General features: G+C 57.8%; 1 protein-coding gene across 1 annotated transcript in view; it reads left to right on the top strand.

The window, feature by feature from the left end:
• The first annotated feature begins 233 nt into the window (after positions 1-233).
• Positions 234-14,830, top strand: part of ABCG4 (ATP binding cassette subfamily G member 4) — a 29,380-nt gene continuing 14,783 nt past the window's right edge. The window contains exons 1-4 of the mRNA XM_054005854.1: positions 234-702; positions 3,113-3,350; positions 13,467-13,584; positions 13,793-13,925. Coding sequence (XP_053861829.1) covers positions 3,122-3,350; positions 13,467-13,584; positions 13,793-13,925 — 480 coding nt within the window. The 5' untranslated portion in view covers positions 234-702; positions 3,113-3,121. The remainder of the gene's footprint in view (positions 703-3,112; positions 3,351-13,466; positions 13,585-13,792; positions 13,926-14,830) is intronic.

The following is a 14,830-nucleotide window of genomic DNA, read 5'->3' as shown; positions in this document are numbered from 1 at the left end:
ATTGTTTGGGGTGGGCCAGCAGGGACGAACAGCAGGCCCAGGCCTGCAGGATTAGGCGCCCCGGGGCTGCCCTTACCTTTAGGGACCTGGATTAGACAGCTGGTGGGTGCCTGCCCCTTTAAGAGAGGCTGTTGTGTGGGCTGGGGAAGTAAGACCTGCCTGGAAAGCCCAGCCTCCTGGTTCAGACATTCAGCAGAAGCTGGGACCCTGCTGGAAAGGACCCAAGGGCTGGATGGAGGCAGCTCCTCTGCCCAGCCCCAGGAGAGGGGTTCCTAGCCGGCTGCTTGGCTGAGAAAGCAGCCCCGCCAGCCCCACCTGCCAGGCAATGGGGAAGCCAGCGCCAGCTGGGGACTGATTTGCAGCGGGTAACGTGCCCATCCCCGGGAAGCTGCAAATGGGATGGGAGGCTGGTGCCTGCAGTAACCTGGCAGCCTCTTCATTGCGCCGGTCTCTCTCTCTCTCCGGGTGCGCGCTCAGCCCGGGCGCCGGCGTCTAGCGCTCCCTCCCCGAGCCGCGGCCACCGCAGGCAGGAGACGTCGCCCCTTTGTCTGCAAAGGCGAAGGTGAGGGCGTTTGCACCGAGACACGCCGCCCCATGCCGGCGGCTCGGGGACTCCAGGCAGCCGGCGGCGGCGCAGGGCGCTAGATCCGTCGCCTCTGCAAGGACCGGGAGCAGGGAGGGCCGAGCCGGTAACGCGCTAAGGTGAGTGTTGCAAAGCCCCCCCCCCTTTTGCTCCCCGGCTGTCAGCCTGCAAAGCGCCCCCCAGGAGCCCCGCTCCCCGGCCCACTCGCGGGCGGGTGACCTGCGGGGGGGGGGGGGGTGATCAATTTTGCTGCAGTTTGGACGGGGCGGGGGGCAGGGTAGGAATGAGATGGGGGGGGGGGCTGAGGACTATTCCTGGCACATCTGCTCCCGGGGTGGGGGGCTGATGTCGGAGCGATGCGGGGAGGGGGGTCTCGGTCCCTGCGAGGAGCCGCGGGAGGCGTCAAGGTGACCCCCGAGGGCTCCGGCTGGCCCAAACTTTGCTTTGGCCCCTCTAGCTCCGGCAGTCCCCCCACCCGGGCGAGGAGGGGGCGCTGGGGCCGGCAAGTCAAGAGCCCTTCGCCCAGTGGGTGGGGGGGGGGGTTGGCGCTTTGCCAGCCCTGTAAGGGCTCTGTCTGCATCGGGGAGCGGCCCAGCCAAGGATGCGCTGCCGGACCCGCAGCTCCAGCCAGGCGATGGCTGAAGGCTGCAGCCCAGGGAAATGTAGGTTAAGGAGGCATTAGTGCCCCACGCGTGGGAGGGGGTGCGAGAGGCCCGGGCTGCTCGCCTGCAGGCTCAGCTCCCCCCTTCCCCCAGCAGCAGGGCCCCCGCAGGCCTGCCCCATTTGGGGCTCCCTGCGGCCAGGTACAGGGGCCTGGGCGGTGCTAACAGCGTCCCCCACTTCCCTGGACTAGCCCCACCATGAACCCCAGCGCCGTGCAGCCCGCTCTGGGGTGGAGCCCACCGCCTACTGCCCAGTGCCCAGCAACACGGCACTGCAGGGTCAGGAGCAAAGGAGGCTCATGTACCTGTTACTGCTGGGGTGGCACTAGTTAGACTTTGGCGGGGGCACCTGCTGCTCATCTGAAAAGTGCCAAGGAAGCATGAGCAAAGCCAGGTTCTCCTGGGCACCCTCCGCAGCCCAGCACCATGCAGGGGCCGATTGGCTCGTAGGGAAGAGCGCCTCCTGTGGCAGGTCTTCCCTTGCAGGTCTGCTACCCCAGCACTGGCCTCGCGCTCTGCTTGTCACCACGGCCTGCGCTGCTCCAACTGCTGAGAGCAACCCAGGATCCGGTGGGACCTACTGGAGTGAGGCAGATGATTGGATGGGGTCGGGCTGGTTCAACCCAGGAAGGATGGGGGGGCGAGGAGCCTTTTGCCCCAAGAATTGCAATGCCATGGCTTTGTCTGTCATTCCAACCCACTGCCCCCTTACCAGACAGGAGGGGGTTTTCCCCTTGGGCATCAGCAGCCCCTCGCCAATGGCAGGAGCAGATTGGAAGCCTGGGGGGCTCCCTGAGTAAGTATCCGAGCTGGATTTACAGAGGGTGCCCCTGAATCCCTCCTCTGGCTCCCTCCATCTTCCCTTCTAGTCTCTCCCTATCCCTGCCCAGTGCGTCACAGCAGGATGGGGACTAGGGTGACCAGACGTCCTGATTTTATAGGAACAGTCCCGATATTTGGGGTCTTTTTTCTTATATAGGCTCCTATTACCCCTTCCCCCCCCCCCCCCGTCCTGATTTTTCACACTTGCTGTCTGGTCACCCTAATGGGGAGCGGATCTCGCTCCCTGCTCCCCACTTGGTGTGGAGGAGGGAGAAAGCCTAGTAGGGGAGCAGAAGGGGGGGCGGGTCACAGGGGAACATGCTGCTCCCTGCTCTGCTCCCTCAGGCTGAGAACTAGGCCCGGCCGGCAGAGCCAGCCATGGCCAGAGCTCCGTGAATTATTGCCATCCCAGCTGATCAGTGGCTGCCTGCCCCCAGCTCTCCAGGATCTGGCTAAGCTACATCCGCACTGGGGTGTGGGGGCAGGGGAGAGGTTCCCCTCCAGACTGTAGCTAAAGCCCTTCAAGGGAGCAGCATGGTGGATAGCTTCAACGGGGTCAGCCCCTGAATTCTCCTCTGCCTTGGAAGGGGTCGGCACCTCCAGGTTAGGCATGAAGGGGCTATTCTCCGTGTCAAGCACATGGGGCAAGACCTCTTTCCCAGTGCACACCGACACCCAAGGGGTGAATACTCAGCAGCACCAAGCAGCTCCCTTGGGAGTCTCCACTGGTCCAGGGATGCTAATAGCTGCTGCCACATTTAATGGGGAGGCAGAGGCCACATGGCAGCTGGTCAAAACCAAGCCAAGCTGCCCTGTTCTAGCAGGAGTAGGGTGGGAACTGGCTGCAGGGGAGCTCCCAGTGACTCCAGCCCCTGCATCCCAGCAGGAGGCACTGTAGCAATAACCCCAGGGCAGTCCCAGCTTTTTCCCAGCCGGGGCGCCTCGGGGAAGGGGCAGGAGTTTCTGGCTTCTCAGCATAGAACAAGCTCCGATGAATTGGTCACTGTCTGTCTCCATGGTGAGCCTGTGTGGTGTCCCCCTCCAGAGCGGCGCCATGGCTGAGAAGGGGATTGACCCAACCTGCGTCTCCGTCGCTTTGGAGGACTCCGTGTGCAATGCTGGCTCCCAGGACGCGCCTCTCCTGACCACCCACCTGAAGAAGGTGGAGAATCACATCACAGAGGCGCAGCGGTTCTCGCACCTGCCCAAGCGTTCGGCCGTGGACATCGAGTTCGTTGACCTGTCCTACTCCGTCCGTGAGGGCTCCTGGTGGAGAAAGAGAGGTAGGGCATGGCAGTCCCCGGTGAGGGCACAGCGGTCCTGTGAGTGTAGCATCTTTCATGGCAGTTGTGTTCCTGGGGCCAGGGAATGGAGAGAGCTAGCCAGGAGGGGAGAGATTTGAAAAGAAATCACATGAATCAGCATCTTGAGGAGACGCAGGAGCTGCAGAGGAGAAGGCTCTTGCCCCTGCAGTGGCAAAGGGACTGTTAGGATATGCATTTTGCACTGTTTTATTTTAATCCGGTAACTGAAGGGTTAACTGTTGTGGCATGTATGAGCTAGCATAGAGGCCCCTGTGGGTTGCTTGTATTCCTATTGGGTAGAATGTGAGGGAGAGAAAAAAATACCCAATGCTTTGTTGCAACTAATGTTCTATGCTGCATCTGTGGCTGAGCCTGGGGGCAGCCCTGTGCTGCAGAAGCAAAGGGCTCTGGCTCTAAGTTGGTTAGATGGTGGTTTAGGTCTCTTATTCCCTGGAAACTCTTCTCTATGTTAAATGCAAGTGCAGTGCTTCGTTAAGGAAATCCAAGAGGTGCCTGTACCCACCAGAGACAGAACTGGATGACAGGAGGGAGGTGGGAGGGGAGGAAAAAGAAGACGACAAATGGTGGGAGCGAGCCCGTGCAAGGGTGTTTAAAATAAGAGCGGTGATTTTGAGTTGGCTCCTACAGGCGGTGGACAGCCAGGGGAGGGGTGTGGGGTCAGGGCGCTCCCTGGATTCTGCAGCCGTTGCGGGGCTGATGAGCTGGGGCTAGCGGGGTAGGAAGGAGGGGTTGGAATAGGAACAGGAGAGGAGATGGGAGCTGGTTGCCAATACTAGCACCCATCATCTAGAAGTCAAGATCGAACCACCCTTCGGTGCTCCAACTGACACGTTCACCCCCCAGCCGAAGGTGGTGAGGAGGGGAGCAAGGGCCCATCAGGGATGGCTGAGTTTGTAATCCTTGGAGTTTGCCATGTCCTGGGGCAGGGATGTGTGTTGAAAGCATCAGTTCCCTGCTCCCACAGGTGATAATTTTCCACCTTGGTGGTTCTTGGTGTCAGAAATCAATGCCCCAGACATCTCTGGCACCGCCTGGGGGAGAGGCTGTGGAGTCTCTTCCAAGGCTGCTGAGGCTGTCTGTGCTGGCGTGTTTCAGTTCTAGGATGTGCTTGTGGCCAGGAGAAGGGGGAGACACAGGTAAATTACGAGCACTTAGCGCAGCAAGGTCAGGATGCCATAGTCAGGTGTCACACTTCCAGCCCTTGTGCAGTAAGATCCAGGCACAGACGGTGAACGTTGCTGAATTTGACTCTCCAGCTGTGATATCTAAATTTATATTTAAATGACCCCCTGGGGGCATGTTTCCAGAGGGCTGTGTGGGGTTCCAATCACATGGCTCTTGTGGAAGTCTCTGCTAAACCCCTGGGACTGTGGAGATCCCCCCCACCTTGGGCAGAGACTGTCTTTCTGTTCTGTGTTTGTACAGTGCCTCGCACAGTGGGGTCCTGGGCCGGGACTGGGCCAATACAAACTATGAATAACAACGACAAGTCTTTCTCTGTGCCAACCCAGCCCATCTGTGGGGAGTGGAGTGACAGGCCCTTCCCCGCTGCTTCTATTTTGAGCATCCATGTGGGGTTGTAGCTTGATAGAGAGTGTAGCGCAAACCACTAGACAGGAACTTGAAGGGGAGGAAGTTGTGTCACTTCCTGTGGCTGTATAAACTGCAGTAACCTCTTCCCCGGTACCTACCTTCCCTGCCCATGGCAGAAGGATGTGCTCAAGCCATGGAATCTGGCTGTTTGGAGGAGTTTGCCTCCAAGGTCTTGGCTGCAGCCTCTTTCTGATATGGTGATTTTTTTCATCCTCAGTCCCAAAGCACTTTGAAGGGGTTATTTACCCACCACTGAAATGCAGCCACCTCTGAGGTGGGAAGCAGCAGCTGTTTAAAAAGCACCCAGTAACACCACACAACAGTTGAGGAGAGGAGTGAAGGAGAATCCAGTGAAACCGCTGGGCAGGATTTAGGGAGGCAGAATGGAATTACCCACACTGGACAGCTCCTGTGTAATGACCCAAGATGGCCAGAATCTCAGGGACAACAGAGCACTCTGGGCTTCAAAGCCCCTCAAAGAGACTGGTTCTATAGGAAGCTGCTACAGACGTGTCATCCCAGTGGGTGGGTTAAATGGCACTTGAAAGACCCTGATTGATGTGTCAGATCAGAGCATGAGCAGGCTGAGAGGGGAGTAGGTGTGGGGGGGTTAGTTTCCTGCTCCCACCACTGTCCCACTCCTCAGGCCCTTTGAGGACGGCTCCTACCAAACCATGCATCGGTGGCATCCCCGTTTCATGTGTGTAACTCGGGGGCCCCCAGAGAGCCAGGGGAGGCTGATGGCAGCTGGTAGGTGGTAGTCTCCTTTAATTAGCTCCGCTCATTAATGGGATGCCAATCAAATGGCCCCAGGAGGCAGAAGAGAAGCTGATCCTGGAGGGGTGAAGAAAGACACTTTTAGAGCCCGGGGTTTGGTAGCGGTAGGAGAGAGCTGAACGTCACAGCAGCTGCAGAAAGAGCAGGGCTGGGTGGAAGGCTGGGTGCGGCTGCACGGGGGCCAGAGGTGATAGGATGTGCTTTGGGGGGTGATGTTACTAGCAGGTCCCAAGTTTTATAGGATGTTGACTGCAGCTGGGGAAGGACCAGGGCTTGGTAGGGCAGCGATTGGGGCGGGGTCCCCCACCCAAGGCTAGATTTGGGGTGGGTGCAACCCCTCCATCTGAAGGGAGATTTGAATTGCTACTCTGGTGGGGCTCATCGATATCCCCTCTACCAGGTGAGACAAAGGGAGCATCCCCTGGCCAGACCAGAAGCAGCCTGGCTCGTCTTAGCTGGCTGGGGTTCTATGCAGCTCTTACAGCCAGGAACGCACCCATCTGGGCAGAAGCTCAGGGTGCCTGGTTCCTCAGCTGTAAATGATCCACATTCCAGCCTGTGCAGGCAAACTGGGGAGTCCTTCATCTCCCCAAGACAGACCCTCCCACCGTGACCTCTAGGAAGTTCTAGAATTTGGCCTTTCGGGTCCAAAGTTTGCCCATGGCTGTGGACATGTGTCCACATGGCTTCTGCGTGTGTCTATTGACCAAGTATCTTATTCCCCCTTTTACAGTTGGAGAAACTGAGGCAGAAAGAGGGCAAATGACTTGCCCTAGGCCACCCAGTGAGTCAATGGCAGAGCCAGGACTAAGGCCCAGTGACTCTCACTGCACTGCCCCATACGTTCTCCTTGATTAACGCAGTCTATGCCCTACATTATGGACAGAGCCCCCTCTCTCCTCCAGAGCTGCTGGCACACCTGGGGGTTGTATGCACAGTCTATAAACCGTTCCATTGCATCAGGACTTTTCCCCATCTCCTGTCTGTTCCCTTTTCCTACTGTGTCTCCTAAGCAGAATCTATTCTGAACCCATATGGCCTGAGTCAAACATCCACGCCCAGCGCCTTCCGGCGGGTTCAGAATTAGGTGGAACGAATTCATCCAGCCCTGCCAGAAATAATGAGCTGGGCGTAGTCATCCACTTATTAGCAATGGGACGTCACCCTAACCCCCTGCTATACCAATGCTGTCACCCTGCATATCCCGTAATGGTGATGTCACCCTAAATGTCCCACACATAACCATGAGGTCACTCTGCATCTCCCCAGGCCAGGCAGGGTATCTCTGGGATCAGCCCCAGGCCTGCTGTTTGCATTGACTCCCCCAGAGCCCACTCCACCCTGCCCAGACTGACTGGACTGGCATCAGCTGGGAGTTCTCCCCATCACCCAGAGATGGGGGAATAGCAGACAACATTCTGAGGCCTTTCTCAGGGCCTGAGCCTTGCTCCCATGAGGAACCTTTACTCAGGCAAGTAGTCCCTCTGGCTCCAATGGGTGGCAGGTTCAGTTCCTAGCTCTTTATTCAGGCAAAACTCGGCTGGAGTCAATGAGGCTTTCACCAGACAGAGGGGCTCCAGGGTGTATCCCAGTCACGGTAAATACCGTACCTGGTCCCTTTCAAAAAGGGATCCTCAAGATCCTTCTCCCCATTGAATTACTCAGATTGGAAGCTCTTTGGGGCAGGGACTGTCTTTATTCTGTGTTCGTACAGCGCCTAGCACAATGGAGTCCTGCTCCGTGCCCGGAGCTCCTGGCAATACAGTCATACAAACAACGCGCCCATGGCTGTGGACAGGTGCCCACATGGCTTCTGCATGTGTCTGTTTACCAAGCATCGTTATTTCCCCTTCTACAGCTGGGGAAATTGAGGCACGGAGACCTGCCCAAAGTCACGCAGCAGACCGGTGGCAGAGCTGGATATAGAACCCAGGAGTCCTGACCCCTGCCTGCTAAGGTGGAGGCTTAGGGTTCCCATGCAGAACTGAGACAGCTCTTCGCCAAACTCAGCGTGAGATTCAGGGGTGACGGGGATGGAGCCTCACCCCCTGCTCAAGGGGGTTTAAAGCATGTGAGCTGTTGGGAGTCCAGCTGGGGGTCCTGGTGAAGCTTCCTCTCGGAGGTGGTCTTCCTCACCCCCCACCAGCTCACATCAGCCTCTGTCCCCTCCCCACAAGCCTTCAGATCTCCCCTCCCTGCCTCAGATGTCTGGGGGGGCTGGGGCAGGGACTGAGAGGGGGTCTGGCCCTGGGGGGCAGCTGATGATGCAGAGAGGGCTCTAGTGGGCGAAGGAGGGGGGCTAGTCTGGGACTGACCCCATTAGCGAGCACAGCCCCGCAGGGCTCACTCAGACGCCAGAGGGCTGGGAGGGGAGCAAACCCGCAGGAAAGGCGGCTGGGGAGCAGGCCCCAGCACAATCCCCATCTTCACATGCCGGAGCTGACAGGCAAACTGCACAGCCCCTGCAGAGCCCACTGTCCTTCCCCAGCCGCACACGGGGGTGGGCTGAGGGCTCAGCTGCTGTCGGGGGTTACTGGCTGTCAATGAACTCGAGTAACCGTGCTGCAAGCTGCGGCCCTGTGGAGGCTGGAGAGCGCGGCATGGTTTGTGTGCCACACAGAGCCGCCGGCAGTGCAGGGCTGGGGGGAGGGAGCGCAGCTCAGCGCCTGGGTTTGCCATGCTGCTGCTCCCAGCTCGGGGTAGCTGGTCACATGCCGCCACATCCCCATCTTCAGCATCTCGCACGAGCCTGGCCGGGACTCAGGAAACCTGCAGCAAAGCCACCGACGGGGCCATGAGGAGGAGAATTATACGCTGTGTTACCATCATGCTGAGGAGCCCTTGCCAGGGGCCAGGCAACCGCTTCAGGGCCATAAAGCTGCCCCCAGATTGCTCGCTGGCCCCATCGGCCCCCTCCTTGTGCCAGCTGCTTCCCTGCTCCAGTGCCGACTGTGCCATTAATTTCCTACAGTGCCCCTGGATGGCAACAGGAAAAGTTCTGGGGCGCACGTCCCCACTGGAGGAGAGGAAGGGGGCATGTTAACACCGACCCAGGCGAGGAGAGCAGTCCCTGGGCCCTGAAACAAGATACACATCTTCCTAGGGGTGATGGAAATGCCGCTTCCCCGGCACCTGATGCAGGGCCACTCAGGGGCTTTACAGCAGCAGCAGGGATAGACCACAGACTGTTCCTTCATGGAGCAAGAGGAGAATCCCCATTAGCTGCTAGCAGTACTGGGTCCAGGACACACCGAGAGCAGTTCTGATTCCTTCCAGCAGAGGGAAGTAGTGCCCCGTAAACCCTAGAGTTTGGTACCCAGGAGCCTAGCCAGGCTGATCTGCATATAGTTCCCATGATGCTCTGGGCTGAAGCCCAACTTTTCCTTTGCCCATCCGCATTGCATGGTGAGAAATTGGGAGGGACAGCACAGCTGGGCATTTCCAGGAGAATGACCCCAATGCTGTGGACGCAGATACTAGAGGTTAACCCCTTCAGAACCACAGCGGTTTGTTGAAGCTACGAGGTTGCTGGAAGGAGGGATGTGTGATGTGCACAGCTAATGGCAGGTCTGGCGCTGCCAAAGTGCAGAGAGCCGTGAGCCAACTCCACAATGCCTGTGTCCCTAAGGCTGTGATTGCTGGGGGCCAGAGCCTCATTCGGAGGGTCTAGGGGGAAGTTGGTTCCTTATTTTTACCATGGCGTCTGTGAGAGAAAGCACAACAGAGGGGGCATCTGCACCCCGTCTATAGGAGAACAGAGGGCTTGTCCTGAAAGACCTTCAAACCCTTATTGTTTGTTTATTTGTGTTGGGGTAGCTCATATAAGCGTTAATTGGGGAGCAGGGCCCCGCTGCACTAACCACTGTCCAGCCATGATGAAAAGACTGGCCCTGCCCCAAGAGCTGACAAGCGACAACCGGTGGGCAGCAGACAGATACAGTCTAGGTCATTAGATTAGAAGGATAGAAACCTGGAATCCTCCTAATCTAATCTCATCCCTCTCTATACTCTAGCACTCATTCTGTCTATCCTCTCTCTCTCTGATCTGCCCTTGACCATGGCAGGTGGGTGCTGCCCTCAATATCTGAAGTTGGAGAGAAAGGTCCTAACCTTCCGCTATACCGATCCCTTGTTGCCCTGATGCATGGGGATTTGATTGCCCTTGTTTGAGCCTATGGCTATAGGTCCGGGAGTTATCCAGATCCATCCCCAACGTCTGACTCCGCTCCTGGGCCCCTCCGCTGCAGTTCTTTGACGCCTCCACCGGAGAAGCCCCGCAATTGGCTTCGGAAGGTGACGGTTCCCCAGAGACACAAGGCAGAGCCTGTCACACGCCCCCGAGACATCTTGTTCCCAGCGCTGCAAAATGCTAATCAGCCCCTTCAAGTCCCTGGTAATTCTGGGGCTGATTAGCGGCTGCTGCCGGGTGTCACCGTGGGAATGCAAAGTAGGTCGGCGGGCCATCGATCCGGCTGGCGCAGGGCCTGCGGGCTGGGGGCTGGTATTGCTGGGGGCTGCTTCCCAGAAAGCCCCTCCTGGGCAGCGCCCACCCAGTCAGTGCACCGCTGGGTGCGCCAGGGCAGCCGTGATGACTCAAACACCAGCAAAGAAAGATCCCTCTGTGAATCTCAGCCCCCCGGGACACTGCAGTAGGGACCACTTGTTAGCCCTCGTTACGGGCCAGGGCGGGCAATGAGGTGGTTATTGCTTGGAGGCAATGGGAGAGTAGTCCTTTAGCCCATCCTGGGCTTTCCCCATTCGCACACATTGCTCCTTACATGCAGAACAATCTCTTGCTTTCTGTCCAGCAAGCCCCCCCCACCTCCAGAGCTTCTCTCTGCCTCCCCTAAACTCCCCCTCTAGTTTCTCGGCTGGTGCTTGCTTGTCTTTATCTTGAGCCCCAGTCCTGCGAGGTGCTGGACGCCTGCTGGAGGGGATGGGCCAGAGGGCTCAGCACCATGCGGCATCCGGCTGGTAGACTCAGGAAGCTCCCCAGGGGATGAAGATGTCCCCGTTGCACAGAGCAGGCTCTGCTCTTAGTTTCCCCAAGGCCAGTGTGTAGCGGTGGCCCCCTTGTCACTGGAGCCAGTGCAGTCACTGCAGGTTTGCAGTGAGAGGGAAACAGAGCGGAGCCCAGCCCAGGGTTTCTAACACACCCGGCCTGTTCATGGTGCCAGAGAATGAGTAACAGTGACTGTCCATGGGGCAGATCTTGAGAGGTTGGGGGGGAGAAAAGTGGGGTCTCCTGGGATTCCACATTTGGGTTTCCTAGCCCAGTTTGTTTGGTTTCCACCATCCCTGTATGAGACTCTCTGTTTCCATCCCCATGCCATGCTCTGTCCTAGTATAATCTGTCCCATTAGGATCCGTGCTCCAGTATGACCCATAGATGCCTATCCCTGTGCGCTGTGCCCCACCCCTTGACTAGTCCTGTCATGCATCCTTTGCTTTCTCATTTCTGGATGGTCGCAGAGGCCCCGGGCATGCAACTTATCGGTTGCAAATCAGACAGACTCCACAGGATGCTGGAGGGAAGGGGGTGGAGGGAGCCTGCTGCTGACCTTGGCTTCCTGGAATTTACAACTGAAATCGACACGGCTCTGCTGCTGGAGCCAAGCTAGGCTGAGCCTGGGGTAGACTAGCCTGGGCCTTTGGCAGACAGACGCCTGTTAGCTAAGGTAGGGGAGGGACCCGGCATGCAGAAACAGGCGCCTTGACCCAGGCCCGGTCCCCTGCGGAGCGAACCCCCGCCCAGCTCCCTCTCTTGGGAGATTCCATCTCCCTTGCCCTGGCTGTGAGGCTGCCCCAGCATGTGGCTACCTGCCGTCTGTCGAGACCCTTAGCACGTTCCGGCTTGCCCTGCTGCTAAGGTCCGTAGCCTCAGGCAGATCCAGGGCCCCCAAGAGGCTGGGCCTCCCCCATCGGGGGCAGGAAAATCGGCAGGGAGCATCTGTCTGCAAAGTCAGTGCAATGAATTGGGATGGGGTTTCACTGGTCACGGCAACTGCACTTGTATTCCCCCTCTGGGGCCCAGCAAGGGCACCCACTCTTACGTTTCTGGCTCTTGGGTGGAGACCCGCGTCTCTCTCCCTTCTGACCAGGGTATTTCCAGGCTGCACAGTTACCTGTCTGCACAGTGAATTCCCCAGCAAAGCCAGACAATCTAAGCAGGCTCTGCTTTGCTTTGCTTTGTTGTTGAAGGCTTTGAATTGCGTAATGGTCCACAATTATGTCACTACACAGCTAGATTCAGAGTCAGAGAGCTGAAGGCCAGGAGGGACACTAGATGATCTAGCCTGACCTTCTGACTGCAGATCTTTCTAAGCAAGCACATTTATTCTTAAGGTAACAGCATTACAGAGAAGATGTATTCAGCTATAAGCATGCTAAGACGTTTGCCAGAGATCACCCCAACTCCCAAAAGGGCTCTAGCTGGTGAAAACATCCGTCAGACCCCACTAAGGGGGTTTTCTGTGGTCACAAGTTCATAACAGCTGTTAGCTGAGAACAAATACCCCATGAATCTGAGAGTCACTCTTTTATCCAGTTTGGGCCTCTGACTTTCTCCTCCTGTAACAGACAATGGGGTTTTCCTTCAAAGGGATGGGTCCAGAGGTGGGCAATTTGCATTCTCCTCCTCCCAATATTTCCTAGGAAACCCACTCAACTAAAAGGTCAGTCTTGTCTGACCCATTGTTTGAAAAGAGTCCTTTGACGTTCATAACGCTTCCCAGGGTTTACATTAGTCCTGCCTCCCCCCTAAAGAAGTCCCAGGCAATCCCACAGTAACACGCACACATAGGCATTTGTAATACAATGAACTCCCAAGTTATTTAAACTTAGTTCAACAAGGATTGCCCAGGAGCTGGCAGGAGATTGCCTGATCTGGCACGGGGGCCTGGGCATCCCAGGTAGTGCAGGAACTTTCACCTCCAGGTCACCAGTTAGGAGTGAGCTCTGCCGGCTCTGCAGTGAGCTGTGTCCATGCCGTGTGCACTAACAAGGCAGGAGATCTGTTCCTAATGGTTGCCACACCAGAGCTGACGCCTGCTTGCAAAACAATGGTTGATGTTACAGCGTCTGCAGGCTTGTAATGTGGCACTGGGGCTCAGAGAGCGGGAGAGCTCGAGGGGTGGCCCCCCGAGGTGTCTGTGGATGGTTGGACAGACTGGGAGTCAGGACTCCTGAGTTCTCTTCCTGATTCTCTCCCTGCCCCGTTGTGTGTATGACCCCATTCTGTACCTCAGTTTCCCCATCTGCAACATGGGGAGAACGATCCTGCCCTGCAATTGTAAAGGGCTTTTGACTGATAGAGCTTAAGGCCAGAAGGGACCATTAGATCATCTCATCTGATCTTCTGTATAACACTGGCCATGACATTTCACCCACTTACCTCTGTACTGAGCCCGGTAACTTGTATTTGACTAAAGCAGGTCTCCCAGAGAGGCCTCCAGTCTGGATGTGAGGCCAACAAGAGATGGAGAATCCACTACTTCCCTTGTGGAAGGTGCCAGAGAAGGGCCAAGGGCTGGGGTTGTTTTACTGTAGTGGGGGATGGGGTAAGCTCCTCCACCCTAGAGGAGTTACAGATGTGGGGCTGGCCCTTCGCATCATGGCCACTGACCCCCCCAAGCCCTCCTGTGCCACCAGACAGTTCTCTGGGCTCTGCACAAGGGCTCACCCTGCTTTCTTCCCCTCTTCCAGGGTACAAGACCCTCCTGAAATGCCTGTCCGGGAAATTCTGCCGGCGCGAGCTCATCGGGATAATGGGCCCCTCGGGCGCTGGGAAATCCACACTCATGAACATCCTGGCTGGTTACAGGTGAGGCAGCTCCCTGGCAGGGTGAGGGCGAATGATTGACCTCTGTGCATGGGACCGAGAGCCTCTCTCCGGCCAGCCCGGTGGGGATCGGAACGCAGTGCACTGTGATGGAGGCTCCTGGGGGTGGGTTAGCCCCATGGGAGGTGGGGATCTGCACTCGCTCCGCCTCACCAGCACCGTGCTCTGCATCTCGGCCTGTTGCCCGCAGGGAGACGGGGATGAAGGGCCAGATCCTGGTGAACGGCCGGCTGCGGGACCTGCGCACCTTCCGCAAGATGTCCTGTTACATCATGCAGGACGACATGCTGCTGCCGCACCTGACCGTGCTGGAGGCCATGATGGTGAGTGAGTGGGCGGTGCGAAGTGGCATGGCCCGGGGGGAGCAGGGCTCGAGGGCTGCTCCGAAAGGGTGGAACAGCAGCGAGGGATTGCTTGCTTGGAGCTGTGTTTTGGCCCTGAGATCCCGGAACTGGGTGCAGTTGGCATAAGACCTGACCTGGATTAACCCAGTGTGGGCTTGCCACTGAACCCATGGCCGCACGGAGATGTGATGGCACGGGGCCACCTTCCTCCTCGGAGTGATCCCACCGGCCTGGGTGCAGTGAGCGCCATTATATGGCTATGGACTGTGGTCTATATGGGGATAAGGACAGAATAGAGAGCGAATGTAGAACGCACTTTGGCTTGTGCTTTAGAGACCAGCCGGGGTCTTCAGCTGCTGTTACTGGGGGAGTTTGGTGCTTGTGAAAGCTGGGGGAGCTGAGCCAGACTCTGCAGGCAGCTGTGGGCTCCTCCTACATGCCTCTGCAGCCCTGTCCTGTAGTCTGCCCTGTTATCCCAGTTCTGGGCTCCCCCCGTGCACACAGCTCTGCCAGTAACCCTGAATCCCAGCCCACAGCCCTGCAGCCCCCTGCTATATCAGCCCTGGGCTCCCCCTGTGCCCACAGCTCTACCAGTGCCCCTCAATCCCAACCCACGCCCCCCCCCTCCACTATAACAGCCCTGGGCTCCCCCGTACCCACAGCTCTGCCAATACCCCTCAAATCCCGACCCATAGCCCCCCCTCCCCTCCCCTCTGCTATAACAGCCCTGGGCTCCCCCGTGCCCACAGCTCTACCAGTGCCCCTCAATCCCAACCCACAGCCCCCCCTCCCCTCCACTATAACAGCCCTGGGCTCCCCCGTACCCACAGCTCTGCCAATACCCCTCAAATCCTGACCCATAGCCCCCTCTCCCCTCCACTATA

This window comes from Malaclemys terrapin, chromosome 15 (genome assembly GCF_027887155.1).
Source record: "Malaclemys terrapin pileata isolate rMalTer1 chromosome 15, rMalTer1.hap1, whole genome shotgun sequence".
NCBI classification, from domain to species: domain Eukaryota; kingdom Metazoa; phylum Chordata; order Testudines; family Emydidae; genus Malaclemys; species Malaclemys terrapin.
This window is presented reverse-complemented; position numbering and strand designations above follow the sequence as displayed.